Source organism: Cercospora beticola, chromosome 4 (assembly GCF_033473495.1).
Source record: "Cercospora beticola chromosome 4, complete sequence".
NCBI classification, from domain to species: domain Eukaryota; kingdom Fungi; phylum Ascomycota; class Dothideomycetes; order Mycosphaerellales; family Mycosphaerellaceae; genus Cercospora; species Cercospora beticola.
In genome coordinates this window covers 3,069,415-3,096,556 of record NC_088938.1, presented here as the reverse complement: position 1 = coordinate 3,096,556, position 27,142 = coordinate 3,069,415, and the positions used below count along the sequence as shown (strand labels likewise).

The following is a 27,142-nucleotide window of genomic DNA, read 5'->3' as shown; positions in this document are numbered from 1 at the left end:
TTCTTTGAGGCATAGAGGATGGCAGCCCGGAGTCGAGGACGCACGTTGCTGCGCTATGCTGGCGCAGCCGCCGGTGTTGGTGCCGTCGGCGCCGGCACGCTCTACTTCGTCTACCGACCTCGAGACGTGCCCGGCCTAGAAGCTGCGGCTGTACCACCACCGACATATGGCGAGGGAGGAGTCTTCCGCCCACCAAACTTCCCACGTGTGAAGAGCAGGAGCGAGCAGATTGATGATCTGAAAGCCAGCGCGGGTGCTGCATTCACCCAGGCCAAGAACAAGGTCAAGGAAGCTTTGGGGCAAGAGCTGCAGACAAACAGCGAAGGCGGCTCAGAGTATGATCTTCTGGTCGTCGGGGGCGGTGCTACTGGAACTGGTATCGCGCTGGATGCTGCCTCCCGAGGACTGAAGGTCGCGCTGGTCGAAAAGGATGATTTCGCTGCGGGGACAAGCAGTAAGAGTACCAAGCTTGTCCACGGAGGTGTGCGGTATCTCGAAAAGGCTGTCTTCGAACTGGACTACAATCAATACAAACTGGTCAAGGAAGCTCTCCGCGAGCGAAGATACTTCCTCGACACTGCTCCTCATCTGTCGCAATGGCTCCCGATCATGATTCCCGTCAACAAGTGGTGGCAAGCACCGTACTTCTGGGCTGGAACCAAGTTCTACGATTTCCTCGCTGGCTCCGAAAACATTGAAACCTCGTACTTCTTGACCAAGAGTAAGGCGCTCGACGCTTTCCCCATGCTTAAGAGGGAGAACCTCTGGGGTGCTCTGGTCTACTACGATGGCGCACACAACGATTCTCGCATGAACATCTCGCTGGCTATGACTGCTGCCCTGTACGGAGCTACTCTTGTGAACCACATGGAGGTCACTGGCCTCGAAAAGGATGCCAATGGCAAGCTTTGTGGCGCAAGAGTCAAGGATCTCGTTCAGGACAAGGATGGCAAGACTCCAGAGGAATTCTCGATCAAGGCAAAGGGCGTCATCAACGCTACTGGTCCCTTCACCGATTCTCTTCGCAAGATGGACGACCAGCAAGTTCCTGAAATCGTTGCTCCAAGCTCTGGTGTTCACGTCATTCTGCCCGGATACTACTCGCCTTCAAATATGGGTCTCATCGATCCTCGCACCTCTGACGGCCGTGTGATCTTCTTCTTGCCATGGCAAGGAAACACTATTGCCGGTACCACCGATGCGCCTTGCCCAATCGAGCCCAACCCAGTTGCACAGGAGAATGAGATCGACTGGATCTTGAAGGAAGTCCAGAACTACCTGCAGCCTGAGATCAATGTTCGCCGCGGTGATGTTCTTGCCGCCTGGTCTGGTATTCGTCCACTCGTCCGCGATCCCAACAAGGCCAAGTCTGAGGGTCTTGTCCGCAACCATCTGGTCACTACTTCTGAATCTGGCTTGCTTACCATCTCTGGTGGCAAATGGACCACGTACCGTCAAATGGCTGAGGAGGCTGTCGATGAAGCCATCACGCAATTCGGCCTCAAGCCAAAGGGCGTTGCCAACCCGCCTCTGGTCTCTGGCGTGGAAGGCTTCCATGAGAACCTCGAACTTGATGGAGGTTGCAAAACGCACGCTCTTCGCTTGATTGGTGCTCACGGCTTCTCCAAGACTCTCTTCATCAACGTCATTCAGCACTACGGCCTCGAGACTGAAGTCGCCAAGCACTTGTGCATCGACTACGGTGACAGAGCCTGGACCGTCGCTGCCCTCTGCGCCCCTACCGAGAACCGCTTCCCTGTCCGAGGTACCCGCATCTCTGAGCTATACCCATACGTCGATGGCGAAATTCGTTACGCCGTACGCCACGAGTACGCCCAATCCGCCGTCGATGTGCTCGCACGACGAACGAGATTGGCTTTCCTCAACGCACAAGCTGCCGTCGAGGCTCTACCACAAGTCATCGACATTATGGGCGAAGAGCTCAAGTGGAACAAGACAAGAAGAGAGCGAGAATGGAAGGATACTATGTCATTCTTGGTCTCTATGGGTCTGCCAAAGTCTAAGCAGGTCTTGACAAGGAAGGAGGTTGAGGAAGGAAAGGTCGGAAAGTATGAAGATGAGGAGTATCATCTTTATGCTAGACATGGTGAGTAGCGATGCGAGACACGAAGGCAACGATCGTTGTGAGAAAGATTACTAACAATTTTGATCACAGACAAACCCAGCGAAATTCTCGATTCGGATGTGCAAATGAACTCGGGTAACAACCCGACAATCGGAAAGGACTCTCCAGCGAACGCCTAAATCAAATGGCAGCTGAGAGGGATTTCTAAGGATGTGGAAAAAAATGCAATCAGAACCAGATAGAAAGATTTTCATGATGAACGTCGCGCGGAAAAAAGTCCTCGTGCGCAGTTGTTTGCATTGCCTGAGGCGCGTTGCGGGACATGTTTTGCGATATGTATTTACATTGTATTAGAAGAGCGTCGATATGGCGTGGAAACTTTCACAAAAGCTCAAAGGTTCTTTCGTGTTATCAAGTGATGCAGCGCAGTGAAGTATGTCGAAAGGCGGTCTTGTTGTCGTACGAACGTCAGTCCGCTGTTGAAGTACTGCAAGTGTCAAATGAACTGCAAGAAGGCTTTTTCTTCGTACAAGAGCTGTATAAGAAAATGCCATCTTGTTGTCGTAATGGTCTGCCATTTGAGTCCTCCAGCAGCTGTGAAAGCCTCTCTACTCCTCGGCATTATCCTCGATCGCCGCTGTCGACACATTTTCGATTCGCCACATATACCACATGAACAGACTTCTGTTCCATCGAATTAGTGCATGATTCACTCACTGGCTCCGAGGTTTTCCAGCCTTAATTCCGACACTTACCTATACGGCCTGAAGTGCTCCGCAAGCTCCAACATATCTTTCTCGCTCATATACTTCCATTTCCCACCACCTTTAGCCTTAAGTTTCCCCACGTCCTTACCAATGTAAGCCGCCATTCCCCTCTGCACACCCAAATCGCCCGTGCTGAACACATCTAACCGTTTGAGTCCAAAACACATGAACATCTCCACTGACCACGCCCCCAGACCTCTCACTGCGACTAAAGTCTTCATAACCTCCTCATCCGATCCCGTCATAAGCTGTTGCGTAGTAATCTCCCCCGAATCGAATTTCTGCGCAAGCCCTTGAATATATTCCGCTTTCCGCTGACTGAGACCTGCGGTGCGGAGCGTGGCGATATCCGTCGCTGCGACAAGAGCAGGTGGAGGAAAGCCATTAGGACAGGATTCAGGAGGGAAGAGAGCGATGAATTTGTTCTTGATGGAGGAGGCTGCGGCTCCGGAGACTTGTTGGGCCATTATACCGCTTGAGAGGCTGCGGAAGGGGTCGATTTTTTCGGCTAGACCTGAGGGGGAGAAGACGTGGCAGTGGTGTTGTTCGATTACGGGTTTGAGTTTTTTGGTTAGGGTGGAATCGATTTTGATGAGGTGGGCGCAGGCTGTGTCTAGGAGGGTTTTGGAGGTGGGGTTGGGGGGGCCGGGTTTGGAGGGGGAGGCTTCTTCGAAGTTGGAGTAGGCTGGTTGGAGCTGCGTTCCGCCGGGTGTTACTAGAGTTGCGTTTGTGTGGTGTTTTTGAATTGGCCTAGTAGCAGGGGGAGCTGGGTCGTCGATGTCGCCTGTGCTGTAGTTCTGGCCTTGGGTGCTGTTGCTCGTCATGAGACCTATTGCTGAAGGGGTAGGCGTGAAAGGTGGTGGCTTGACGTCGGCATCTTGGGCCACTTTTCTACGCTTGCTCTTTGGAGTTGCGGGAGGCGGAAGCATTGATTTCACGTCCTTCGCGGTCTTAGTAGTGTTCGCAATCGCTTGGATTGCGGACTCTACCTGTTCTTCTGTGGACTTGCGCTTGCGGCCTCGCTTGACTGCCATTGAGGCCGGCGATGGGTCATGCTTGCCGTTAGGAACTTCGTTTGGAATCACTTTGCTCGAAACACGGGTTGATCTTCTCAGAGACATCGTGATGGTTCTGTCGGTTCTTGTGATCGAGAGGCGAGGTGACGTGAATCGTCGACTGGCGGGCACGGACGCACCGACCAACTGAAGCGTTGCTATACGCCAACGCAAGCGCAACTGAGCCAGAATTCTTCTCTTGCAGAAAGTCACAAGATGAGCCAGAGTTGATGAGTTGCGCAGCAATGTACGAGTGAGATTGTAAAAGGAGATGCGCATTGCAGCCTAATGACGCAGATCGGCGCGTCCGAACGCGAAGTCATGTGCGCTGTGGCCAAAATGGGAAGAAATGTCATCGACAGCACCCATTCGACATCATGCTGCAAGGACGCTCAAGACATGCAGTCGCATCGCTCGCAGAGAGTAAAGCTGCTGACGTGAGACGGTTCGTTGTAGTGTTGATACAATCATTCCTCTGCTCTATGCCAGCCTGAGCAAAAGCGAGGCTGTGAACTTCTGCGCGCTGCAATATATACACATGTTGTCTTGCTCCGTACCTCGTGTTACTTCTGCCACCAGTATACAGATTCTCTACTTGGCCTTAGGCTTGGTAATCTGCAGGTTCTCGAGGTCCTCGCGCTCCGTGGTCTCCATCTCAATCTGCTTCAAGATTGGTGATAGGTATGGGTAATCCTGTACACAAGTCAGCACTTCAGTTCTCAGTTCTGGCGCCCATATCCAATGCGCTTGCACACTGTGCGATCTGCACGTACATCTTCTGGCTTGGTCCATTCCTCCTTAGGGAGAAGTTGATGCGCGAGCGAGCACTATCCATATATCAGCCATTCTGTCCTCCACAACCTCAAGTTCCCGCTCCTATATTACCTGGAATGCTCTTCGCATGCGGAAGACACGGTCGTATGCCTCCTTAGGTGAGAGACGCTTGAGCGCAAGCTGTGCCTCTGGGCTCTCCTCTGGGATCAGATCATCGGCCCTGTAGTAGCCAATGTGTCAGCCACATGATCCACACTCCTCTCTGCTCGTCCCTGTGTCCAATCTGGTCTCTTTCTCCTCTTCTCCGTGGCGCCCTACCTCAAACCCAGCTTCCTGTATCCGGCGTTGTCAAAGTACCACTGGCTCAATGGCTTCATCCACTTGTGCAGCCATGGCCGCTTCATGATATAGGGGGCGAGCGACGGGACCGACATGATTGCGAGCGGCGTGGAGGTCGTGCGGTGGTGGGGATGTCGTGCTGTTGGATGATGATATGAAGCCAGACTTTCTCGACATTGAATGTAAGAGGAATTGCTTGCGCTGATTGGCTCGCACGGTTCGGCTGACGGGGTCAGGGCATTCGCCGACGGACGAAAGCTTGAGGTGAGCAACAAAGCACCAAACCCGAACGTCACAGCTCGCAAGAAGGCCGTGTCTCCACCCTCGCGACCACTCTCACTCTGCCCGCTCTGCCGACACCGACACATTCACACCATCCTTTCCCCTCTCACGCCTATGACTACAACTACATTGTGCGACCAACCCTCAGCAACTCGCCTGTGATCACGGGACTGCCCATCGTTTCATCCGACCCCGCCGCTCGCACGATAACGACCCGATCGCCCACTCAACAGAATATTGTGCAACCGCTGCTCCTCCTTCACCTGGAACACATCGCCTCGAGTATGATCGTGAGGATATACTCCCTACGATAGTGCCCTCTCCGGGCTATGCAGGACCCGCCGAGTTCTGCCATGTCTTCACAATCCGATGGCGGCCAATACACAAGATCCACATTGGTGCAGCGTTCGCCGTACCCGAAGCTTGCAATATGGTCGACGAGGCTCTCCAATGCGAGCATCAACTCGTTCTCGGGGGCAATGGCCGGCATGGCGAGTGGTATTGTCACATGTCCGCTGGACGTGATCAAGACGAAATTGCAGGCACAAGGCTCCTTCTTGAACCCGAACTTGCAGTCGAAAGGTCCGCCTGCCAGCGCAGTATACCGGGGTATGATTGGAACTGCGAGGGCTATCATTCGGCAAGATGGAGTGAAAGGCATGTATCGCGGACTGGGACCAATGCTGCTCGGGTATCTGCCAACCTGGGCTGTCTATATGGCCGTCTATGACAGTAGCCGGGAATATTTCTACGCACATGGCTACGGCGAAACGAATAGGGACAAGTGGCTGGCCAGAGTTTATGCATCGGTCACGGCTGGAGCATGCAGTACCATCACGACGAATCCTATTTGGGTGATCAAGACTCGACTAATGTCGCAAATATCACGCACGGCCTCTGACGGCCATCGAACACCCTGGCACTACTCCAGCACGCTGGACGCTGCCCGACAGATGTACAGGTCTGAAGGTCTGGCAGCATTTTACTCGGGACTTGCACCGGCCCTCCTCGGACTTACCCATGTTGCGATTCAGTTCCCATTGTACGAGTACTTCAAACAACAGTTCACAGGTGTCGAAATGGGGGCTTCTCCTACGTCTGCATCGGAAGCACAAAACACATTTGGCATTTTGGCTGCAACCTTTCTTAGTAAGGTCTGCGCCACATCCGCGACATATCCCCACGAAGTACTCCGCACACGACTGCAGACCCAACAGAGGCTGCACCCGGAGTACGCGCACAATGGTGTAGGTAGACACAGTCAGAGTATATCCGGTTCGAGGAGAATTGCGAATACTGACGGCGTGCCGTATCAGCCGCGTTATCGAGGCGTGCTGGACACTTTTCGCATCATACTAAAGGAGGAAGGATGGCGGGCATTTTACAATGGCATGGGGACAAACATGATTCGAGCGGTCCCTGCTGCAATGACAACGATGCTGACTTTTGAGTCGATCAAAGCTGCGCTGGGCAAGCTACAGGAAGAAGGGAGGGCGCTACAGGAGGAGAGCAGCTAAGGGATGACAGTGAAGCGAGAACGGGGCGAGTTGAACGGACGCAATTATGTGGTTGGAGAACGATGTGCACATACGGGCGGCTTTGCATAACACAGCGGCATTTATCAGTTCGGATGTGGTAGACGATACACTCCACCTGCGCAGCATTGAGAGCGGCGTTTCTACAGCATGGCGTTGAGGAGTAGTCGAGAATGACTGCGAAGGCGCAGTCGACGGAACATGCGTACGTATTTCTATCAAAATTCTAAATCAAACAGGTCCCTCACTTTCAGCTGTTGTCACAGAAATGAGCCCAGCCGCTGGCAGGTTCCACGACTCTGGTCGCCTGACACCATGTCATCCCGTGCTCCGTGCGTCTCTTTCCGCCCAGCCTCGAGCACCGCAACCTCTTTCCCAACACCAGCTGATCTACCGATCACAAAGTGTCTTCGTTCATCACCAAGCAGCGCCTGTCATGGCACAACAAGCACAGCTCCGTCACGATTATTGGAAAGTCCGAGATCACTCCCACCTGTCCGTGGACCAGATCAAAAATGTGCTAAACAAGCGGGGAGCACAAATCACATCAGACGCAAGCGAAGAGCAACTTCGCAAACAATTACAACGCTCGGAGCTTGGGTTGCTAGATTATGCCCAATGTAGCGACGATGAGATGCGAGAGTTCGTCAGAGCGAGAGGTCTGGAAGTGTCTAAAGGCTCGGCAGAAGGGAATGGCGATACCAGAGAAGAGCTGATCGAAACTCTTGAGCAAGCAGACGATCAGCGGACCTTTGCACAGTTCTTCGAGCTGCCAGGAGAAATGCGAAACCGCGTGTATATCGCTCACTTCGCGGACTTCGAGCAACCATTCTACGAGCCCAGCCAGCCACCGATCGCACATGCCAGCAAGCAACTTCGTGCGGAGACTTTGAAGCTTTTCTATAGTGAATGCACTTTCCGTGTGGCACGTTCTATTACACGAAGCTCGCATGAATTCTGGGAGCACGTAGCCGTGGAACTTATCGGTTGCATCACCAAGCTACACATCGGAGGCACACACAAGAAGAAAGAGACAATGCATGCCCAGTATGGACCGCGCCCGTCCTTTCGATCCGTGTCCATCACGTTGAATGAGCAGGGATCGGGCTATAAGATCAACTACACTCTGTATCATGACACAGAGCAAGAAGAACTTATACCGGACTGGGCAGTGAAGCTTTTACACGATGTCCAAAACCTGTGTCAAGGTATCATGATCAGAGAAGGGAAGGGAAGATTACTCCCAGAGGACATTCTTCACTTTACTGCCGCATATTGCGAAGGACGAAAGCGCATGACACCCCGACACTGTGGTACTTGCCGCCTCTTTCTGCATACTGGAGTTCTCACACAGGACGACACGACAGTCTTGTGACCCTCAGGTTGGCGGTTCTGTTCAAGAAGTAGTATCGAAACTTCTTCGACGCCTACTCTTTTGAACCCTCACTTAACTTCCCAGGAGTACGCCGGGTCAAGTCTACAAAGCTCCGGCGCGCATAACAGCTTCTGCACATCCCGATTGCCGCATGTCAGTGGGAGAGAGTTGGCTAACATCATCTAGCGAATGACCTAGATCATACTTGCAGTGTCTCTGCAAGGGGCTGCACTCTTTTGATTGTTTGTTGACCAGTTTGCTCTTCCAGCATAAGATTCAACGCGGCGCTCAATTTACTACATGATAATCTTGTCCATCACTTAGTTCGACATCACAGCAAGTGTCAGCAAAGGCGTCTTTGAGACCTACTTCTGAACAAGATTGCGCTTTCGCCCAACCACTTACTCCTCTGGCAATCAGTCTGACCTCGCTGATCTGTCTCACACGTTTTCTGAGCTTGTAGTCGAGGCATAACTCAGTCGCGAAACATGGAAGATCTCGCCAATGACAGCTACTGGCGCTTCGACGAGTATCGCTACGGTTCTGAAGAAGAAGGCGAACTCGACGAATTCCTTCGGCGCTCCGGCTATTATTGTCCAAAGGACTGGTCCAGAGATCAGATGCTTTCAGTCGGCCGAATGCAATGGACCTCCCGCCCCGAGTATCGTTACGTGGAGCGGGATGATTTGCTAAAATTCGCCGAAGCTTGTAAGACCTTGGAGGACCCGGAGAAGGCGACAGATGCGCAGGTAACATCCATCCCAACGTCTAATCATGCCGTGCTATATTGAACGCTGATCGATGTACAGTTGCGAGCGAGCCTCGTGGAAGCCGATGCTTCCCCCAAGTTCCACAAATGGGGCGATCTGGTGCCTGAATTGAGAGGACGAGTGTACGACTACTATTTCTCCAACTTTCCAGACGTAGTTTGGCCCCGCTGTACGCAGCCCCCATTGGCGAGGTCAGACATCCACTTGCACAGGCAAATAGCGTCCATCACAGGGTCCAGCAACTAACGTTCGATAGGCTCAGCAAACTCATGCGAGCAGAGGTTTTGCCCCCTTTCTACAAGTCCACGCGTTTCGAGCTTGATTTTCTGTTCAAGGGCCCGGCAAAGGGTCAGACCGAGCCCAGAGTTGCGATCGCACACGAGGCACTGCTCTTCTTGCTCAATCTTCGTGCAGAGGACTTTGCGTACCTTCGTAAGTTCCGCATCCACATTGACGATAGAAGCAGGGACGACGGAAGAGAACCTTGGGCAACCCTGGACGTGACCATGACGAGCGACAAGTCCACGCCTGTAGTGTTCCAGAGCGAGGTTGTTGGATACTGGCCTCTATCCGTACTCGAGTGTAGTGAGGGTCGCAGGCGCACGCACGAAGGTTACGCGAGGCTCGAGGATTGTCAGGAGCAACTGCTGCAGGATATCGAAGCGGCAATTAGTGACAGTCTTGGCCCAGACAAATTAGGGCAGGCCCGGTGTTCATCAAGTAGAGACGGACTCTCTGCTGACATTTGTTCTAGGAAACTGAAGTTGGAGGATGTCACGGCCATAGTGCAAAAGATCAAAAACACGTGTCGGGATACCGCTGAGAGAATCAAATGGTGGTAGAGGCATGGTTTGAGGGCTTTGCAAGACGACATGGCCTGCTTGACGGCAGGCACGTACTACTCAAGGCCCATGAATTGCGGCAAACGTTTGTCAGCGTTGGACTGCCATGAGAACAGAATAATGCACGGAGATGTAAACGGGGAGCGAGCGACCCACGTCGTTTACTCGTGGATTATGCTTTCGCATTCGCCATAGCGCAAATTATAGTCTCGGATAGGGAGACACGACATCTTCTTCTCACCTTCCCAACTTGTGTACTGCAAGGCTCGCTGGAGTCTGTGACCTTCTCCGGACGCAACTGCCAAGACGTAGGCATTGTGTGGAGCATGTCGCTTACCTTGCTCTTGGTATAGACCCACATCATCGTGCTGACTATGTCCCATGCAGAACATCACGACTTCCTCCAGCTGACAACATTGAAAGTACGGCTTTGTGAACGTCCCAACGCCTCCCGAATCCGACGCCGCCGTCCATCTTTAAGCCGAACCAAACGTCCCGCGAAGGAAACGACACGAGGGAACGGAGCCCTAAGCTCCGAGGTCGGCGAATCAAGTGCAGCATCCTCCGCCCTTCTTCTCCACAATCTCGCTTGTCGGCGCCAGAATGAGGAGAGGATCTGCTCTTCCGCCAGCACCAAGCGTGAAGTGCTGCCACGGTTACGGTTACATGCGTGCCACGCGAGCGAAAGAACATGCACGTCGTCTCGCCGGCCGAAGCAGATCTCAGCGACTTTTCTGCTGAGTCTTTCAACATTTCATGATTTTCTGACACTCTCAATCTCGGATGTTCTGAGGTCTGATTCACCTCTTGTGTCTCGCACGGCTGAAAATACGCCACGATCAAAGTCTTCGAAATCGCTTGGACGGGCTTGCGCGAGCTTGTTCGTTCAGCCTCGTTTCTGTGACTCTGCTGACATATCCTGCACCACTGCTGCGACTCATCAAGTCCAACTTCAGCTTCTTGCCGTTCCCCTGGACTCGAGCTCAACAGATCGACGCATAACCAAAGATGCGGCTACCGTTCAGCTCAACGGACGAGAAGGTCGCCCATTCGCCGACTTCATCGGAACGTTTCGAGCAGCCCAACGACATCACCTACCAACCCCAAGGCTACGATGAAGACTTGCATGTCGAATGTCCGCCGCATACTACAGAGCGCAAGCTGGTAGCTCGCATCGATATCCACATCATCCCGGTCTTGTGTATTCTCTACCTTTTGGCTTTCTTGGATCGAGTTAATATCGCCAATGCCAATGTCCTTGGACTTTCCAAGGAGTTGGGTCTCGAAGGAAATGAATACAATACGGCGCTCGTGATCTTTTTCGTGCCTTACGTGCTGTACGTTGATCTACTCTACTCTCAATCGAAAGATGCACTGCTAACATAACTCCTCCTAGCTTCGAAATCCCAAGCAACATCCTCCTCAAGAAGTTCCGACCAAATGTATGGCTTAGCTTGAACATGTTCCTGTTCGGCTTCGTCACTATCATGCAAGGTCTCGTGAAGAACTATGAATCTTTGCTGGTTACCAGATTCTTCCTTGGACTCTTCGAAACGGGCATGTTTCCGGGTTGCTTTTACTTGATCGGAATGTGGTACCGGAGACATGAGGCGCAGAAGCGATACACGTTCTTCTTCTCGTCTACGACTCTAGCTGGTGCATTTGGTGGGTTGCTGGCGGCGGCTATTGGAAAGATGGATGGGTAAGTGAAGTCAGAGCTCGGCTTACGTGGTCAGAGCTTCGTTTCAGATTGCTGCGCTCACGAGTGAATACTAACATTTGTCGAACACAGTCTGCAAGGCTATCAAGGATGGAGATGGATCTGTAAGTACTCTTCGACATTCCGTTGCGGTAATGGACACTAAGTACATCCACAGTCATCCTCGAAGGCGCGCTCACAGTCGCCGTCTCCTTCCTGTTCTTCTTCCTCATCCCTAGCTTCCCGGAAGACGCCAAATGGCTCGGCGACGACGAGAAGGCCTATGTTGCAGCTCGCCTCCAGAAGGATCAGGGTCGCTCGGCCGTCGAGCGATCCATCACCGCCAAGGACGTCGGCAATGTCTTCAAGGACTACAAGGTCATCGTCGCTGGCTTCATGTACTTTGGTCTCATTGTTCCAGCTTACGGATACGCCTACTTCGCTCCTGGAATTATTCAAAGCTACGGCTACGACCCTATTCAGACACAGCTCCACTCCGTACCACCTTGGGCCGCAGCATTCGGATATGCGATGCTGCTCGCTGTGCTCTCGGACGCAACGAAACATCGATTCGGTTTCGCGGTCTTCAGTACATGCATCAGCATTGCTGGATTTGCAATTCTGATCAGTGTTCACAATAACAATACAGTTCAATATGGTAAGCATTACACAGCTTGTGATTTTGAGTCGAATTTGCAGGGATCACATCACTAACGTTTAATTTCCAGCGGCTCTCTTCCTCGTCACCATGGGCACATATTCCGCCATGCCTGTCATCGTCTGTTGGTTCAACATGAATCTCGGAGGCCACCATCGCCGCTCTGTCGGCTCCGCGTGGCAAGTTGGTTTCGGCAACATCGGCGGTATCATCGCCGTCTTCGCTTTCCTCAAGAAAGACGCACCAAAGTATGTGACGGGCTACTCGATCTGCATCGCTTTCACGATTCTGAGCATCATTTCGTGTATCATCTATGGCTTCGCATGTTGGTCGCAGAATCGACAGAGGGACAAGTCGGTCACGGATGTTGGGTTGACGGAGCACGAGAAGACCGAGCTGGGCGATCTTAGTCCGACGTATAGGTACTTGTTGTGAGAGGGGAGAGAGGAAGGATGATGAGTGTGTAACAGGCAGAGGCTAAGTAGCAATGGTATGAATCATCAGGTCTGTTGGCTATGAGTACGATACGAGAGAATGTCCCGCTGCTTCCTGAGGTCCGGCTTATCAGGCCTGTGTGTCCACGGGTCTCGGAAGTTCCGCTTTCGTGCCCAGTGCTTCTTGATCGATCATGGTATAGCGGTCCACATGGATCTGTCCATCGACGCGTCGTTGGGCGCCGATCCGTTAATATGCCGGTATGGGTCGTTAACGTCAGTTCTTGGCGGGAGCATATGTGATCACAAAAAATGCTCTTGCGTTGCCCTTTGTGCTTATCGCGATGTGTTAGTAACTTTTGTGTGCAGACACTTTTCACGATGTTAAATCTCCAGAAATGTTGCTTTGTGGATTCGGGACCAGGATTTACCCATTGGAGTAGGCTAGCTTGTGAAATTCCTACATGTGAAGCGTTCGTTGAGGGTTCTGCAGCTGACGAACCTCGCGCAGGGAAAAGACTTCAAGAGATCTCTTGATCGGTCCTGTAATGCATCACAATTATCGCTTGATCGATTGCTAGCATGTATGGCCTTCTTGGTGCCTCGCTGTGATCTGTCGCTCGCCGTCGGTTTCAACGACCCCCAAGGCATTCGACCCTGGTGCATTGGAGGCTTGCCTGGGAGCCATTTCACTCAATGATCGCCCAAAGAAGCCTATGTCCGTCAGTCAAGGGCGCAGTGAGGACGTTGAGTTCTTTCTCAAGCGCTAAGATTCGGCGAAATGCTCTCCTGAAGTGCTTTCGGCATGGCTTAGTCCTGTCTGCGGTTCTCACACTGCAATCGAAGGGAGTAGACTGCTCTCGTAATCCGTAAATGATGAAATATGACTGCTAACGTTGATACTGCCACCTTAGATGCTAAGACAATCTGTACAGTATGCAACAGTACATTTTCCGGAGCCGGACTGTGACCACCGCCTCCGCAGCTCCGATGCTGGAAGAATGCTTCGCAGGTGAAATCCGTCCACTGGTTCGTCCCTCTGACAGAAAGAATCACCCACTCCTGTAGCATCCGGATATCTGGTGCCGTGGTCTCATAACATTGCCCAGAAACGAGCTTCCTCATCTTGGTTCCGGGGCCGGTCACATTTCCACGGAGATCCTTCCAAGGACCTCGCTGCCTTCCTCTGTCACCGGACTTCTTGGGCCGTCCGCATCGACAAAAGTGAGATGATCCCCGTATGATATACAGAGTTCCTCTCCCTCCTGGATGTCTCTCAAGGCTTGGTAAACGATAACTCGTCGTTCCAGGTCCCGCTTCCAGCCCACATTCTGTTCCTCGGCAGAGTGATTGAACATCGATCCGAGACCAAAGACAACGGCCTGCGCGGTCCTTGGCTCTCCTATGGAATTCTTGGACGGCCAGTTATAGGTGTAGTTGAACAACTGCGTCTGCTCTATGTGCTCGATATTCTCCACTATGCCCAGCACAAGCACCGGCGAGACATCGATGACCGTCCCAGAGGGAATGGGTGCCCCCGCAACGACGCCTCGTCCTAGTCAACTCTGTCAACACGATTCCGAAGGCTGGGGAAGAATGCTTCACGCAGACAGATGATGTTGGAATCATCGCCTTTTAGGCCTACCTTTGGGGGTATTGCTAGCTAAATGCAAATGTGGGAAGCGCTGGAGAAGAATATAATCATTTTTGCCACCACCATCGACGATGCCAGCATGATGATTTTGTTGATCATGCGCCATCTCGTGGGTGGCCGGGCTTGTTGCCGTGGGCATATGCTTGTCCGCAAAAATGAGGCGTTTCGTCACCGGTATAGCTCTGACGTAGGAGCAGAGATCGACGAGTGGGAGAGAAAATCGCGATGGCTGCTATTCGGACCCGATGCCGATGCCTCGACCCTGGAACGTAATTGGCTTCGTGTCCGCCGTCATTTGTGATATCCCTGCTGCCATCGACTTCGCCTGGTGAATCTGGTGATACCGCGCCGGAGCGGCGATGAGCATCACGACGATGACGACGTAGCAGCAACGCACAGAGGCCTCGACTTCCTCAACGACATCCACAATCTTCCGATATGGCGGCACCGCCGCATGCTCCCCAGCACGCCCGAGGGAGATCAGGCACTGTGTCTGGGCCTCACAGTCTCTCGCTCAAGGTCCTGCGACTCTCGCGTCCAACCCTCGCTGCGCAGACGCCGCTGCCACATACTTCCTTTGGCAATGGGCTCGATATCCCTCCCAATGCCTCGCTGGCCTACCCCAGTGCCGATGAGAACTCTACCTTCCCGCTGACTACCGCGCTCACACTTCCCTCCGCCTTTGGCGCAGCCTATGTCGGCGAGACCTTCACGTGCACCCTATGCGTCAACAACGAGCTCCCGGCTGGAGATGGCGCCGGACGCAAGACTGTCAGTGGGATCAAGATCCTCGCCGAGCTTCAGACACCCACTCAGCCTACAGGCATCGCTCTTGAGCTAGAAAGCGGAGACAAGGACGGCAAAGCATCAGCAGAAGAGGAGGAGCACATAGAACCAGGCACTACACTCCAGCGCACGCTTCGTCACGAGCTCAAGGATGAAGGACAGTACGTCCTCGCGGTGACAATCAGCTACACCGAAACACTCCACACTCCAGATGGAGCAGCAGCGAGCGGAGGACGAACTCGCACATTCCGCAAACTGTACCAATTCGTCTCGCAACAACTTCTCGCTGTGCGGTCAAAAGTCACAGAGCGCAAGATTCGAGAAAAAGATGCTCCGCGACAGTGGGTGTTGGAGGCTCAATTGGAGAACATCGGAGAGTCGAGTATTGTATTGGAGAAGATTTGGTTAAAGGAGAGCGAAGGCGTTAGCGGGAAAGCGATGAATGGCGAAGAAGAGGGAAAAGAGGCGGTAGTATTGAAACCGCAGGATGTGGAGCAGGTCATGTTTTTGGTGACCGAGAAAGATAAGAGCGAGGATCTGGGCAGTAAGGTGCCCCTAGGACTGTTGAACATCGACTGGAGAAACGCGATGGGCGAGCCAGGAAGCTTGACCACCGGATGGTTGTCGAGCAGAGGACGATGAGTTGAGTGTGCCTTTGAGGAGACGCTGCACAGCGAGATGTGCGACGAGGCACAATAGTGGAGTGGCACAAGGAATCTGGAAATCTCGGCTCTCGTAAGTCTGGCGAGTGACGCGAGTCTGGCTGAGAGATGTGCTGGATCAAGCCACACGTACTTTTCGGAGTGCAGTTGGAGCTTAGGAGCTCATCTCTGCACAACACGTCATGGCGCTGCGAAGTGACCCAATGTGACGCCTCAGAGCCGGTGGTCTGGAACACTCATCTCACTTCAGAGGCACGCAGGGACGGGTGCCGACTCCAATCGGCTGAGGTGGTGTCCAGCATGAGCTTGCACATGATGAATGTCTCTGCAGGTACCATGAGTTCGCCAGTGCTCTGTGTTGATATCGACGATCCGCGTTCGTTGCTAGACAAAGCTCCCCAGTGGTCTCATCGGGCAAGAATACTCGCTACCAAACAAGAGCTGGGGCTCTAGACCTACACGTGGCACTGGAGACATGCTACAACGCACAGAATGTTCATCACTACTGCTGTGACTGTGCCGTTGAAAGGAAGAGCTACTCCTTACCCTACTAGGCATGTGCGCTCTTCAATTGATCTATGATTCGCATCGCCGAACGGTGTGGACCAGAGACTCTACCGGCACACGATCAACGATCAGCACCAACAGCCAACGCTCTCGATAATCCCAATGGCAAGACCTTGCGGATCACCTTGACATCGTCCGTTTATGGTGCGATGCCCATGAGCTACAGGAGAGTCGACTGTGCGCGATAGTCTTGCACCAGCACATTCGTAATGCATGCAATTGGACTCTACGTCAAGATCTCCAGACCTCCAACGACGATGAGGCACCCATCTGCCACGGGCCAGCAACGATAGCATAGAGTTACGATTGACCGCCGCCAGCAGCCTCTCCCCTGGCGATGCACAGTTTGGCTCGACTTGGCGCGGAGACAAATCACAATTTCGTGCGCATTATTATTCGATGCTCCAGTATTTTGATCTCTGGTGACTCCACATGATATAATTCTCTCAAGATGCGGAGACGTCGCTGCAATTGGTCTCCACGTGAGAAGATCAGGGAGTCAGGGACCGAAGCTTTTCCCCTCGATGAGTGGAGCATCATGTACTCGAAACTGATATCTACGACCAATCTGCATAGAATGTGATCTGCATTTCTGCAGATTTTTGCAGATTGTGAGTTGAGATTTTGCCGTCCCTGGAGTTGATCAAGCAGTCTACGCGTGAAGTTGGACATGCGCAGAAGAGAGATGAATCCCCATCTATCGTTCCTCTCGTGAGCCAGACGGCGGGTGCAATGCCGTGGACGTGACATTACCGGCGCAACGGGTTTCTTTTCGGTCCCATATTCGGGCCCTCTGTAAATGGATGCTGAGCGAGCGGGTTCGCGCTTACGAATAGGAAGCGTTGACCGTAAACGTGGCGATTTCCTGTGCCTCATCGTTTACCTTTCTTTCACTTTCGCTCCGGTTTATCGTATCCACAACTGATGAGCAGGAGCCACCGCAAGGAAGAAGCTAGAAAAGCAGCTGCTGTGTAGCGTGCGTCGGAGTTGCATCCTTCGGCCTGCGGCTGCCGAACGTGCGGCGGTGGAGACGATAGAAATCCCGTATGGTATTGGCACTTGCTAAAACATGAACTTTCGATGGCCAATGGTTCAGGAGTGTGGCGTCGCGCGGTGGCTTTGTGGAGAGGGATTATTGGACTTCTGCTTCTCGTGTTTGCGCGCGCGCACGCGTGAGAGGGATCAGGGTGGAAAGCTTTTTTCGATGGAGAGTTTCTCCGTCTCAGCCGTGATATACTGAACGTCATGCTGGATGTCGCTCTCCCGTGTTCATTTTACGGTCTCACAGAGTCTGTGAGTTGACAGCGCACCAAAGCGCATCCGATATTTGATACCTCCTATGGCGCAAGCTTCCCCTCGAAGCTTCTTGATTTGAGCCACAAAAGGGTTCGATTGTTTCAGCTGCTCCGTAGCGCATGTTTCTCCAGCGAGCCGTTGATTGATTGTTTACGAGCACAGTGCACATTGCGGCATAGTGACTTGTGCAGTCTCGGGTTCGGCCGCTGCCGCGTCGATTAGTGAGCTGGCCTCGTATCACCTCCTAAATATTGCTGCCAGATTCAAGGATGTGGTTGTGGGTGTCGACACACGCCTTTCGAAACAGTTTGAGAGTCGATGTTGCTAGCGGAGGTTTTCTGTGCCACATGTCCTCTTGACGGGGATCAGGCAAAGTGCGCCCGCATTGCGCTGACAACGTGCAACTCAAAGCTGGAAAGTTACAAGCCCATGTCTTCCCTTTTTGAGATAATGTAGAATCTGAGATCGGCGACGGCCATGCTATTTTCGGCCGTCACGGGCTCGACTAAACTTCGCTTCGACGCGTCCGCGGGGCTTGGTCGTGTCCGTCGTGAAGATACATGAGGGATGTTTTTCAAATACTGCTGTCCAAGAGCGGCAGAGATCAGAAGTTCGCCATGGATGTCTGTGATTACTGAAACATGATGTCGCATTTCACTTTTTTGTGATCTTTGTGCCTGTAGCAGAGTGGAACACAAGACGTCAAGAACATGTGCCGCTCCAGGATGTTCTGCTGGGGTGGCAGAGGCTAAGAGGGTGGAGAAGATGGCGAAAGAAGGGCCACCCTTGTCCGTGCCACCAATGGAGGAGTGCGCTACTACACACACCGTATGTTTGCCAATTGTGATGAACGGTCTGCCATGCTGGTGTTCACTGTCCCGGAAACTTGATTGCAGCGAACCACTGCCGTTGGGTGGTTTTTGGCGCGGACGTTGCACATGCCGTGCATGGCATGCAGCGGACGAGGCGCTTGTGCAGGAACAGCGGCTGCTGTGCAATCATCAAGTGCTGGGTGCCGAGGGCCGGTTGACAGGAGAAGCGACGTGGACAAGCCTTCGCCGAACCACGAGCCCCGGCATGGTGTAGGAAAGACTTCGAACTAGCAGGATCAGCTAAGCTCGAAAGAGCGGCCGATAGCCCTGACCAGATGTGGATGTGGCATGCTGGAGTTCACATCGAGAGAGAAAAAATCGTCCAGCATGCCGGTGGTCGCTTGGGATTCGTTAAAGTATAGCATCGGAAATAGACTCGTTTGGTCTGGCAAAATGCACAAACGTGACTCGGCGTTGTTGCTGTGCGTGCGTGAGACATTTGTGGCGTACAGAAGGCGCGTGTTTCTTCTTCACACAAGACAACGACTCGAGTGAACAGAGCAGCCCCGGCGTGCGCGGCAGCGATATGATGCTCTCTGCTCCAAGCGAGGACGAGGTGTGCCCAGGCGATCAGCAGCATCGCGTCGTCGCTAGCGATGGCGACGGAGTGGAGGGAGGGGGACGGTGTACGTACCTGGACTGCAAAGCATACCGTGTGTACTGGCTTGGCGAGGAGCAGCAATCGTATGGCTGCAGAGGCGCTAGACATCGCGTCAAAGGATTGGGATCGCTGAGAGCCCGCCAGCGTTAGCGCCGCGAGCAACTGCTAGCTGTGGTTGATGATTGACGAGTTATCCCGTGGCTATCATCCCTTTGAAGTCGTCGTCGTTTGCTACCGTTGTTGTTGCCTCCTGCTGCCGTCCTGTTCCTGTTCCACGACCCATCCACCCATTAGTCGGACCGCCAGCCTTTCGATAATATTGCCGCGAGCGTCAGAGTCAGTCGTGGGCAGGCCCGCCACGCAGTCTTGATCGAGGAGGACAGCTTGAGCCACACCGCAGACCGAGTGGAGCAGCGGCCGGGAACTACTTCTGCAGCGTGTCCAGGATACCCATTGCACTTCAGGCATCTGCTGCGGCTATCTTGCCCTGAAGCCCCTGCTCAAGTGGTCCCTCGGACGCCGGAGCAGCAGTAGTATTGTGGTAGTAACCGCGCTGTCGACTGCACAGACAGAGGCATATTGCACCCAGCACCCTCCCAGCGACAGACCTCAGCATCGCCCGGATCACCAGCCCGGACAGCAGGAATCACACTGACAGCTCTCCTCCGCCAACATCCTCCGCTGCCACTGGCCTGTCCCGGTCGGTGTAACTGCTGACGCCCCGCCCACGTTGTTTGGGCTGCTCTGGACGTCGCCCAGCAGCGCGATACGAACGAGCGCTCAGTTGCCGAGCGGGCGACCGTTGGTTCCGCAGATAAGCCAGCAACACTTCTTCCACTTCGCCTTTCCGCCTGTCCAGGCACGTGTGAGCGACAGAACGGGCATAGAAAGCCAGCATCGACGGCGCTGCAGGTCAACGCTCACAGCAATCAAAAGCCCTCCCGGCTCCTACGTGATACCAGCCGGCTGTCGAGCGGGTCCGCGCAGCCATTCCACCTGGCGCTTGTGTAACAACCACATGCTGTAGCCCACGATATTTCCTGGCGACACCGCTCCATGAGGTAGCCGTCTGCGTGCCGGACCAGCACTAGCACCAACACTCGACCCCATCTACCCACCGCCCTGTGCAATTCTTGCACGTCCACTCCTTCGACCACGCGTGCAGCGTTCCTCACTCCATGGCTCCCGCCGCCAAATCGCACAAGGACGCCTCGAGCAAAGGCTCTCCCAATGGCGACACCTCCGCCCCGCTCGCCGACTACTTCTTTATTGCGGGCATCGAGTCGGCGCAAGTGTTTGACGAGAAGTTCGCTGCGGTAGCTCCCGCTGCCCCGGTAGAAGAAACGATCGATGAGGATCTCGAGCTCGCCATCGAACATGCCTCAGGACGACCGACGACGCCAGGGTCACCCAATGACACGCAGAGACGCTCGCGATACAGCTTTGAAGCGAGAAAGAGCGTGGGCAGCATCATCAATGTGACTGAGGAACGATTACCGGCCAGCAATCGCAGTAGCACGACGATCAAGGCAGGCACCATAGGAGGGTCGGGATTGAGCGACGACGCTTTCGAAGAGGCGCTTAAGAAGTTCGCTTCGGAGCGAGACAGCTTCCTTGAGGATATCCACGTTGCAGCAGGTGCCGTGATTAGGGATCCTCCGGCGAGAGCAAAGGTCCAACGACCGAAGACGGTGCGCATTACACAAGATGAAACTCCTCACACAAGTCTTAAGAGTGGCGTGGGAAGTCTGAGAAGGCGATTGTCAACGATGAACAGCATGAAGCGGGCGTCATCTGTGATGAGCAAAAACTCGGCGAGGCAGTCCAAAAGACTGAGCGGGTATAACTCAGTAATACCTACACCGCAGCCATTTCAAACGCCCGCAGACATGCACCCACTCAAGCGAAGATACGAGCCGGTGCTCCTCGATCGCTATCCCACGAAGACCATGTTCGACGAATCAAAACGACGCACGCCCTTCCCAGACTATGTACCAATGTTTGTGTTCCCGAACGATGTCACAGTGGTTTCCTCAGATGAGAGGCCCAGATCCACATGGCATGGTTTCACAATGACAAACTCGGACAACAGCAAGCTTCATGGCATCTGCGTGACTATGTGGGTGCCACTCAGCGACTCAGCTTCTGAGGGACTCGAGAAGGAGTGTGATGAGTGGAGAAAAGCAAATATGAGTGAAGAAGAGCGCGAGTTGGCAGCAAGTCTTGGAGAACGTCTGTCTTCCGAGAGAGCCAAGCTCAGTCGGCTTTTATCAGATCTTCCAAATTACGAGTTGGGCTCAGCGGAGCGGGAGAAACTCGAAGAGGACATTAGTGCTGTGGAAGAAAAGATTGGCCTTATGACTGACCTTTTGAGGCCTGTACGACACGGAGCTGCTTCGAAAATCGATGGCCTCACAGAGGGCGACACTGGATTCTGGATCCCTCGCGCTTATGGCGTTCTTGGACGGGATGGGGGTCTAACGAGCTTTTGGAAGGAATGGCTCAAGGCAGTTATCGTGCCGATGACGAACGGCGCCATTCTGCGCGTTCCGCCCAGTTCTCCGAAGGTTGGCTTGTGGCAGCCACTCGAGCGCTATGTTTGCAATCTATGCATTGAAGCTCTGAGTCCCATCACATCCATTACCCAGGTTGAAGTTGCCGTCAGAGACCTGCGGCTTTACGCGAGGAAGGAAGCGATCAACGAACTTCCTGGGTCACGAAACACCGACCTCTACGCGCTCTTCCGCTGCCTATCCATCCCGAACATCATCGCTCTTTTCGAGTATGCACTTGCAGAATCTAGGATCATTCTGCTTTCGTCGCATACAGCGATGCTGCAACTGGCATGCTCAGCGCTGCAAAGTCTGCTCTATCCCCTCAAGTGGACCGGAGTGCTTATTCCTGTGCTCCCGTACAGGTTGATCCAGGCTCTTGAAGCACCATGTCCTTATATTGCTGGCGTGGAAAAGCGGTATGAGAAGCTTGAGATTCCGGATGATGACTACTGCCTGGTGGATCTTGACGAGAATACCATCACTAGCACTGATTATCAGACTCAACTTCCACGACCACAGAGACGGAAACTTCAAGCATTGCTACAGGCCGCAGCTCCACATCACACCCGCTTTGGTGTACCGATCGGCCCTCCAGCATATGCAATCGAGACGTTCCCTCACGATTCCTTTTCTTCCGAGAACCCGCAAGTCTTCAATTCGAGACCGACTCCTTCCACATTGGCAAACTACGTCAGCGAGAGCTCGACGACATTCGGCGATGCATCAAGCTTGGACTCCACCTCAAGGGCAACAGTATGCAATGCCTTCCTCGTGCAGAGGCCTGGCTCAGGACCTGGTAGTGACCGGCCTTCAACCAGCTCCACGGGTGCTAAGAGCAATTCTTCTGGAGCCTCGCCACCCTCGCCCACTACAGCACCATCGCCTGTGTCGATGAACTTTCCGAGCACACCAGTCTCGAGAAACGACAGCGGCTTTGCCCTGCAGGCTTCGCTACGCGAGAAGCGCTCAGGTCACTTTGCCGATAGTACGGGCAGGCGGAACTCTACGGTACATTCTCTCTTTCATGCTCGAAATCCTCTAGCGGATAGGACTAACATACCGGATCAGTTTGGCATGGATCGCATGAACACAGTCCGCAGACCTAGCGCACCAATCCTTGGTCATGGACCAGCCCCACAAGTTCTTGGTCACCAATCAAGTATGTCCACATCCACCCTTGGAGGGGGTCTATCGGGCTCGAGCTACGCGCCGAGTGTGTATGCGCAGAGCACGCTGGCGGCAAGCACCATCATGCAACCGACAATGACACAGACCGTCCGAGACACCGACATGACCAAGTGGGTAGAAGGTCACTGCCTGCAACGGAGACAGGCCGACCGACGGACCCTTTGTACGATTTGCGACGAGAGGTGCGATGATGAACTGTTCAGGTGCAATGGTGAGTGGTCTTCCTGCTTGTCGTATGGAGCAATAGCTAAACCTTTTCCAGGCTGTGGGATTACGATCCACGCTCGCTGTGCACCATCAGTCTGCGTTGTATGCCCTGTGGCGTTCCGTGCAGATCAAGTTCGTGCAGCGTTCGTGAGGTGCTTCGCGTCACTGCTCTACACTTATCGACGCTACCTGCACCCTGCCTCTGGCGAGCGAAAAAAGCAAGGACTCATCTACCACTTCAACATGGACCAATTCTTGAAGAGTGTACCACATGGCGACAGCGAATATATGAACATGCTGCGACAGACGCAAGCATTCAATGAGTTCATCCACGAGCGAGAGGCGACGCGCGCTGAAGATCCGAGCATCAAGCTTTTCGACGAGATCATTCTCTCCAAGCGCAATCGTGGGCACCGGAGCTTCTTCTCGAAATCCAGCACGAGTTTCCTCAGCGACACCTCGGACCATTTGTGGCGCTCAGCATCAGCGGCACCACCAACAGGCAGATTCCCGGGAGATTTCAAGACAGTCACTGGGCGAACACCAGGCAAACTGGACCCGACATTGATGAAAGAGCCCCGCAGTATTCAAGGGGCTCCGAGGTTACAACAGGCGAAGACGAAGCGAAAACCAGTCTCCAGCATGCTTGGGCTGAGCTCGCTCACTGCAGAACAACAACAGCCGTAGGGTGGCGTGATTGCAGAACAAGAGAGAGCTCAGCAGCAGCAGCAAGAAAAGAAGCAGCAGAGCATGAAACCCAAGACCTTCATGAACACCATTACCGAGTAACGACACCCCCCCAGTGCCGCAGCAGTTTTTATTTGTTGTCGAATTTGCATCAACACTGCAACGGCGGCTGCACATCAACGAGCTTTGTCACTATTTTGGAGAAACTGTATAGTATACGTGCTTTTGCTTTATTGTTATGAGCGATGGCGTTGATGGAGTAAACTTATGCATTACAAAGCAACGAAGGTTACTTGTAAAGAAGAAACAAGTCTTGCAGGAAGACGCGGGAGGAGAGGAGATTATTCCCAGATGCATCATTTCCAGTTTTGCACTCTATCTGCATTGCATCGAACCTACGCGGGGAGGAAGAAACGGGGACATATTCATCGGGATCTGCCACATAGAGGAGAGGCATGGATGGATGGATGGATGGGTAGAGAGGAGGTTAGAGGCAGGCAGTATGCGTGCTCTTTGGGAATGTATAACAATAGGAGAGAGAAAGAGTGAATGAGCGCTTCGAAGAGTTTTTGTCCACCTGAAGTGCACATTCTTTCTTCATCCATATCATTATACGAACGTTAATGATGCTGTTGCGATCACTCGTGCGTCAAGAGTAGACCCTGCCTAAGTTCAAACGAGCTGTCGTTTGCACATGTTACGGCGGTTGCGTCAAGCATCGACCACCGTTGAATGTCGCGACAGTGGTTGAATCGTTGCCGTCGTAATGGGAGCACTGCAGTCTTCTGGGTTTCATCTATTTATGAGTATTCCAGTTTCCCTCTTACAGTATCTGCCAGCTGAGCTAAACTTGTGCATGAATCATTGTTCTTGCTTGGCATCAACCAGTCGCTCCAGCCCGGTGGTCGTTTTGGTTATAGTGGGAGTGCAGCGTGCTGCTTGCGCTTTCCAAACGAAAATGCAGTCGCTTCGTTTTGAAACACTCAAGTATTTGGATCATTGGATTGGGAGCGGTGATTGAAGACTGTAAGTAATAAACTGAAAAAATCGATGATTCTTGTCTACTCGCTCGACATGGTATATTTCATCAGACTATCCGGAATATAGAAGTTACTTGTTGTCATATTGTCCTTCTTCAGCCGTGCTATGAGCCCTGACCTTGACATTTTACAACTTCGTTTCTTGTCCTCCGTCTTTCCCTCCTTTCATCACTGTTCCGCGATGCTGGAGCCATGACTCTGTATAGTTCGAGCAAATATGGGGAGAGTCCGCACCTTCGGGACAGGGTTCAGGGACTGTGCTTCGGAAGGTGAGAAAGGTTGATGAGTCGCGCAAACCGCAATCGGTTTGGCTTGTTTGAGTGCCAGCGTGCTGGGTGCTCTTTTTCGGACTTATTCGGTTGTGCGCTGACTCGCTCTTGCCGTCGTGGCTGTGCTTGTATTGGAAGGTTCACAGAAAGGACCGCAGCGAGGAGACTGGGCTGGTGAAAGATAGCAAAGGACATTTACAAGAGCGCAAGGAGGTGGCCAAGTTGAGTAATGACGGATTGCTTGGCCGGAATTGAGGTGAAGTGAAGTGAAGCCGTTCGGAGATCGCGGGTGTCTGTTCCTCGAAAGACTTGTTGTTGCGCATTGATGCTGGACATGTGAGCGTAAGAACGTTGCATCCAGCCGCGGAGGCTTCTTTGTCTGGAACAAGGCATGAGGATCGTGCAGCTAACATCTCGAAGTGGTTCTCACTGCAAAGTGTAAAGTTCGGAGCGTGGTCAAGAGCTTAGAGGGACTTCACCCGAGCGGCACTATTCTGCTTCCCTCCCACGGCATCTGGCAAATCTACGTTCTCTGCGCTCCTCGTAACAAGCGATGCACATCTCCGGCGAGATACAAACTACCACATATCGCCACATGCCCTTCGATTTGGTCTGCGAATTGGCATGCCGTGTTCAACGCAGCATTCACATCAGTGCCGAAACTCTTCGCATTGATGTCTGAAATAATGCTCTGCGCAGCTTTCGCAATTGCTTCTCCTTGCTTGGGCGTGACCCAAGGCATACCGTCGACAGGACCAAACTCAACCGCTACCACGCGATCGCCTTGTTGCAACAGAGGCTTCAACATCTTTTCAGGTTGTCGATCCGAGGATTCGGAGAGCGCAACCACCCATACGATGGGACGACCTTGTGATCGAAGCTGCGAAGCGACTTTTTGTGCCAATGAAGCCACTCCATCTTCATTGTGAGCGCCGTCGAGGAGAGCCTCTCTCGGTCGTCCGATGATAGGCTCAAGAGAAACAGTCTCCTGTCGACCAGGAAACACGTAACTTCGAACAATTTCGTGCCAGTCACAGATCAAGGAGTGGAGTGGGGTCCCTGACCGCCTTGCTTCCTCTGGCTCATCCAGTCTACCCAGTCCCGACAACACAGTCCATGATGAGGCGATGGCGAGCTCACCGTTGACCCTTCTCGCAGCTGGAGTGTCCAAGTGTACAGTCTCGACAGGCAGATCTTTGTACGTGACAACAGGAGCATTGAGCGCCTTGGCTCGGGCGTGAAATAGAGAATCAAGCTCCTGGTCTGCGGCCCAGGTAACAGGCACACGACCCTTCATAATTCCGGCCTTCTGCGTTGCGATTTCTTGCCGCGTGTTGCCAAGCATGGCCTGATGATCTAGTCCAATTTGTGTGATGGTAGTGATGAGAGGTTTTGGGCGCCATTTGGCAGGGTTGAAACGTCTGCGAATGAGTTTTGTTTCCGTGGAGCCAGACACAGGCTCTCCTATCACGTTTGTGGAGTCGAGACGGCCGCCCAAGCCAACTTCGACAACTGCTACATCGACTGCTTCTTGTTGGAAAAGTTGAAATGCGGTGGCGGTAAGCAATTCGAACTCGGTAGCATTGATGTTGTGCTCGTTGTTGAATGCCTTCACAGCATTTTCACGCTCCAGAAACATGTCTCTCGATACGACATTCATGACTGGTCGTTTCGCATCACTGAAGGCGATGCCATCCCAGCGGTCCACCAAGTGTGGGCTCGTGAATCTCGCATGCTTGATGGGTGGCTGCGATCGGCTCTCGCGGTACAACGAGTGGTTGTAAGCATTCAACAGAGCGGAGGTGAGATGGCAGACAGTGCCTTTGCCATTGGTCCCAGCGACATGTACTGCTCGCCATGACAATGCGGTTGTCGACAGCAGCTTGGAAATGCGCTCCAGGCCCAGCTCGATCATGGTGGCAAAAGCTCACTTCTCCTGGGCGCATTCACAGCACAACCTACCGGAGACTCAGCGTACATCTTGACCAATGTTGCCGTGGGAAGCATTACGATGAGCATAGCGCTGTGTTTTGTAAGTGACAATGCAAAAGGAGGAGCCGGCAGAGTCGGGAAGCTGCAAGGTGATGTGCGGTGCGGCAGCCTACTAACTACTGCAGCATGTCGCGCAGCAGGCAGGAGCAG

General features: G+C 53.2%; 11 protein-coding genes across 11 annotated transcripts; 7 read left to right on the top strand and 4 right to left on the bottom strand.

Moving 5' to 3' along the window:
* Positions 1-18: 18 nt before the first annotated feature.
* On the top strand, positions 19-2,265 carry RHO25_006861 (uncharacterized protein; the record flags this gene model as incomplete). The annotated part of the gene is made up of 2 exons (XM_023597656.2): positions 19-2,107; positions 2,177-2,265. 2 exons carry the CDS (start codon positions 19-21, stop codon positions 2,263-2,265), a joined length of 2,178 nt encoding a protein of 725 aa, XP_023452463.1.
* A 429-nt stretch (positions 2,266-2,694) lies between these two features.
* On the bottom strand, positions 2,695-3,974 carry RHO25_006860 (uncharacterized protein; the record flags this gene model as incomplete). The annotated part of the gene is made up of 2 exons (XM_023597655.2): positions 2,695-2,770; positions 2,842-3,974. The coding sequence occupies 2 exons, from the start codon at positions 3,972-3,974 to the stop codon at positions 2,695-2,697; spliced, it is 1,209 nt and encodes a 402-aa protein (XP_023451840.1).
* Positions 3,975-4,499: 525 nt separating this feature from the next.
* On the bottom strand, positions 4,500-5,116 carry RHO25_006859 (uncharacterized protein; the record flags this gene model as incomplete). The annotated part of the gene is made up of 4 exons (XM_023597654.2): positions 4,500-4,601; positions 4,682-4,735; positions 4,794-4,902; positions 5,001-5,116. The coding sequence occupies 4 exons, from the start codon at positions 5,114-5,116 to the stop codon at positions 4,500-4,502; spliced, it is 381 nt and encodes a 126-aa protein (XP_023451841.1).
* Positions 5,117-5,656: 540 nt separating this feature from the next.
* Positions 5,657-6,820, top strand: RHO25_006858 (uncharacterized protein; the record flags this gene model as incomplete). The annotated part of the gene is made up of 1 exon (XM_023597653.2): positions 5,657-6,820. One exon carries the CDS (start codon positions 5,657-5,659, stop codon positions 6,818-6,820), a length of 1,164 nt encoding a protein of 387 aa, XP_023452788.2.
* A 454-nt stretch (positions 6,821-7,274) lies between these two features.
* On the top strand, positions 7,275-8,213 carry RHO25_006857 (uncharacterized protein; the record flags this gene model as incomplete). Its single annotated transcript, XM_065602850.1, has 1 exon — positions 7,275-8,213. The coding sequence occupies one exon, from the start codon at positions 7,275-7,277 to the stop codon at positions 8,211-8,213; it is 939 nt and encodes a 312-aa protein (XP_065458922.1).
* A 488-nt stretch (positions 8,214-8,701) lies between these two features.
* Positions 8,702-9,825, top strand: RHO25_006856 (uncharacterized protein; the record flags this gene model as incomplete). Its single annotated transcript, XM_023597652.2, has 3 exons — positions 8,702-8,962; positions 9,023-9,174; positions 9,240-9,825. The coding sequence occupies 3 exons, from the start codon at positions 8,702-8,704 to the stop codon at positions 9,823-9,825; spliced, it is 999 nt and encodes a 332-aa protein (XP_023452789.1).
* Positions 9,826-10,833: 1,008 nt separating this feature from the next.
* On the top strand, positions 10,834-12,617 carry RHO25_006855 (uncharacterized protein; the record flags this gene model as incomplete). The annotated part of the gene is made up of 5 exons (XM_023597651.2): positions 10,834-11,162; positions 11,222-11,527; positions 11,618-11,649; positions 11,703-12,182; positions 12,253-12,617. 5 exons carry the CDS (start codon positions 10,834-10,836, stop codon positions 12,615-12,617), a joined length of 1,512 nt encoding a protein of 503 aa, XP_023452786.1.
* A 1,141-nt stretch (positions 12,618-13,758) lies between these two features.
* RHO25_006854 (uncharacterized protein) lies at positions 13,759-14,376 on the bottom strand (the record flags this gene model as incomplete). The annotated part of the gene is made up of 2 exons (XM_023597650.2): positions 13,759-14,171; positions 14,262-14,376. 2 exons carry the CDS (start codon positions 14,374-14,376, stop codon positions 13,759-13,761), a joined length of 528 nt encoding a protein of 175 aa, XP_023452787.2.
* Positions 14,377-14,708: 332 nt separating this feature from the next.
* On the top strand, positions 14,709-15,698 carry RHO25_006853 (uncharacterized protein; the record flags this gene model as incomplete). Its single annotated transcript, XM_023597649.2, has 1 exon — positions 14,709-15,698. One exon carries the CDS (start codon positions 14,709-14,711, stop codon positions 15,696-15,698), a length of 990 nt encoding a protein of 329 aa, XP_023452784.1.
* Positions 15,699-20,232: 4,534 nt separating this feature from the next.
* On the top strand, positions 20,233-23,691 carry RHO25_006852 (uncharacterized protein; the record flags this gene model as incomplete). The annotated part of the gene is made up of 3 exons (XM_023597648.2): positions 20,233-22,617; positions 22,678-23,008; positions 23,060-23,691. 3 exons carry the CDS (start codon positions 20,233-20,235, stop codon positions 23,689-23,691), a joined length of 3,348 nt encoding a protein of 1,115 aa, XP_023452785.1.
* Positions 23,692-25,523: 1,832 nt separating this feature from the next.
* RHO25_006851 (uncharacterized protein) lies at positions 25,524-26,915 on the bottom strand (the record flags this gene model as incomplete). Its single annotated transcript, XM_023597647.2, has 1 exon — positions 25,524-26,915. The coding sequence occupies one exon, from the start codon at positions 26,913-26,915 to the stop codon at positions 25,524-25,526; it is 1,392 nt and encodes a 463-aa protein (XP_023451814.1).
* Positions 26,916-27,142: the final 227 nt, after the last annotated feature.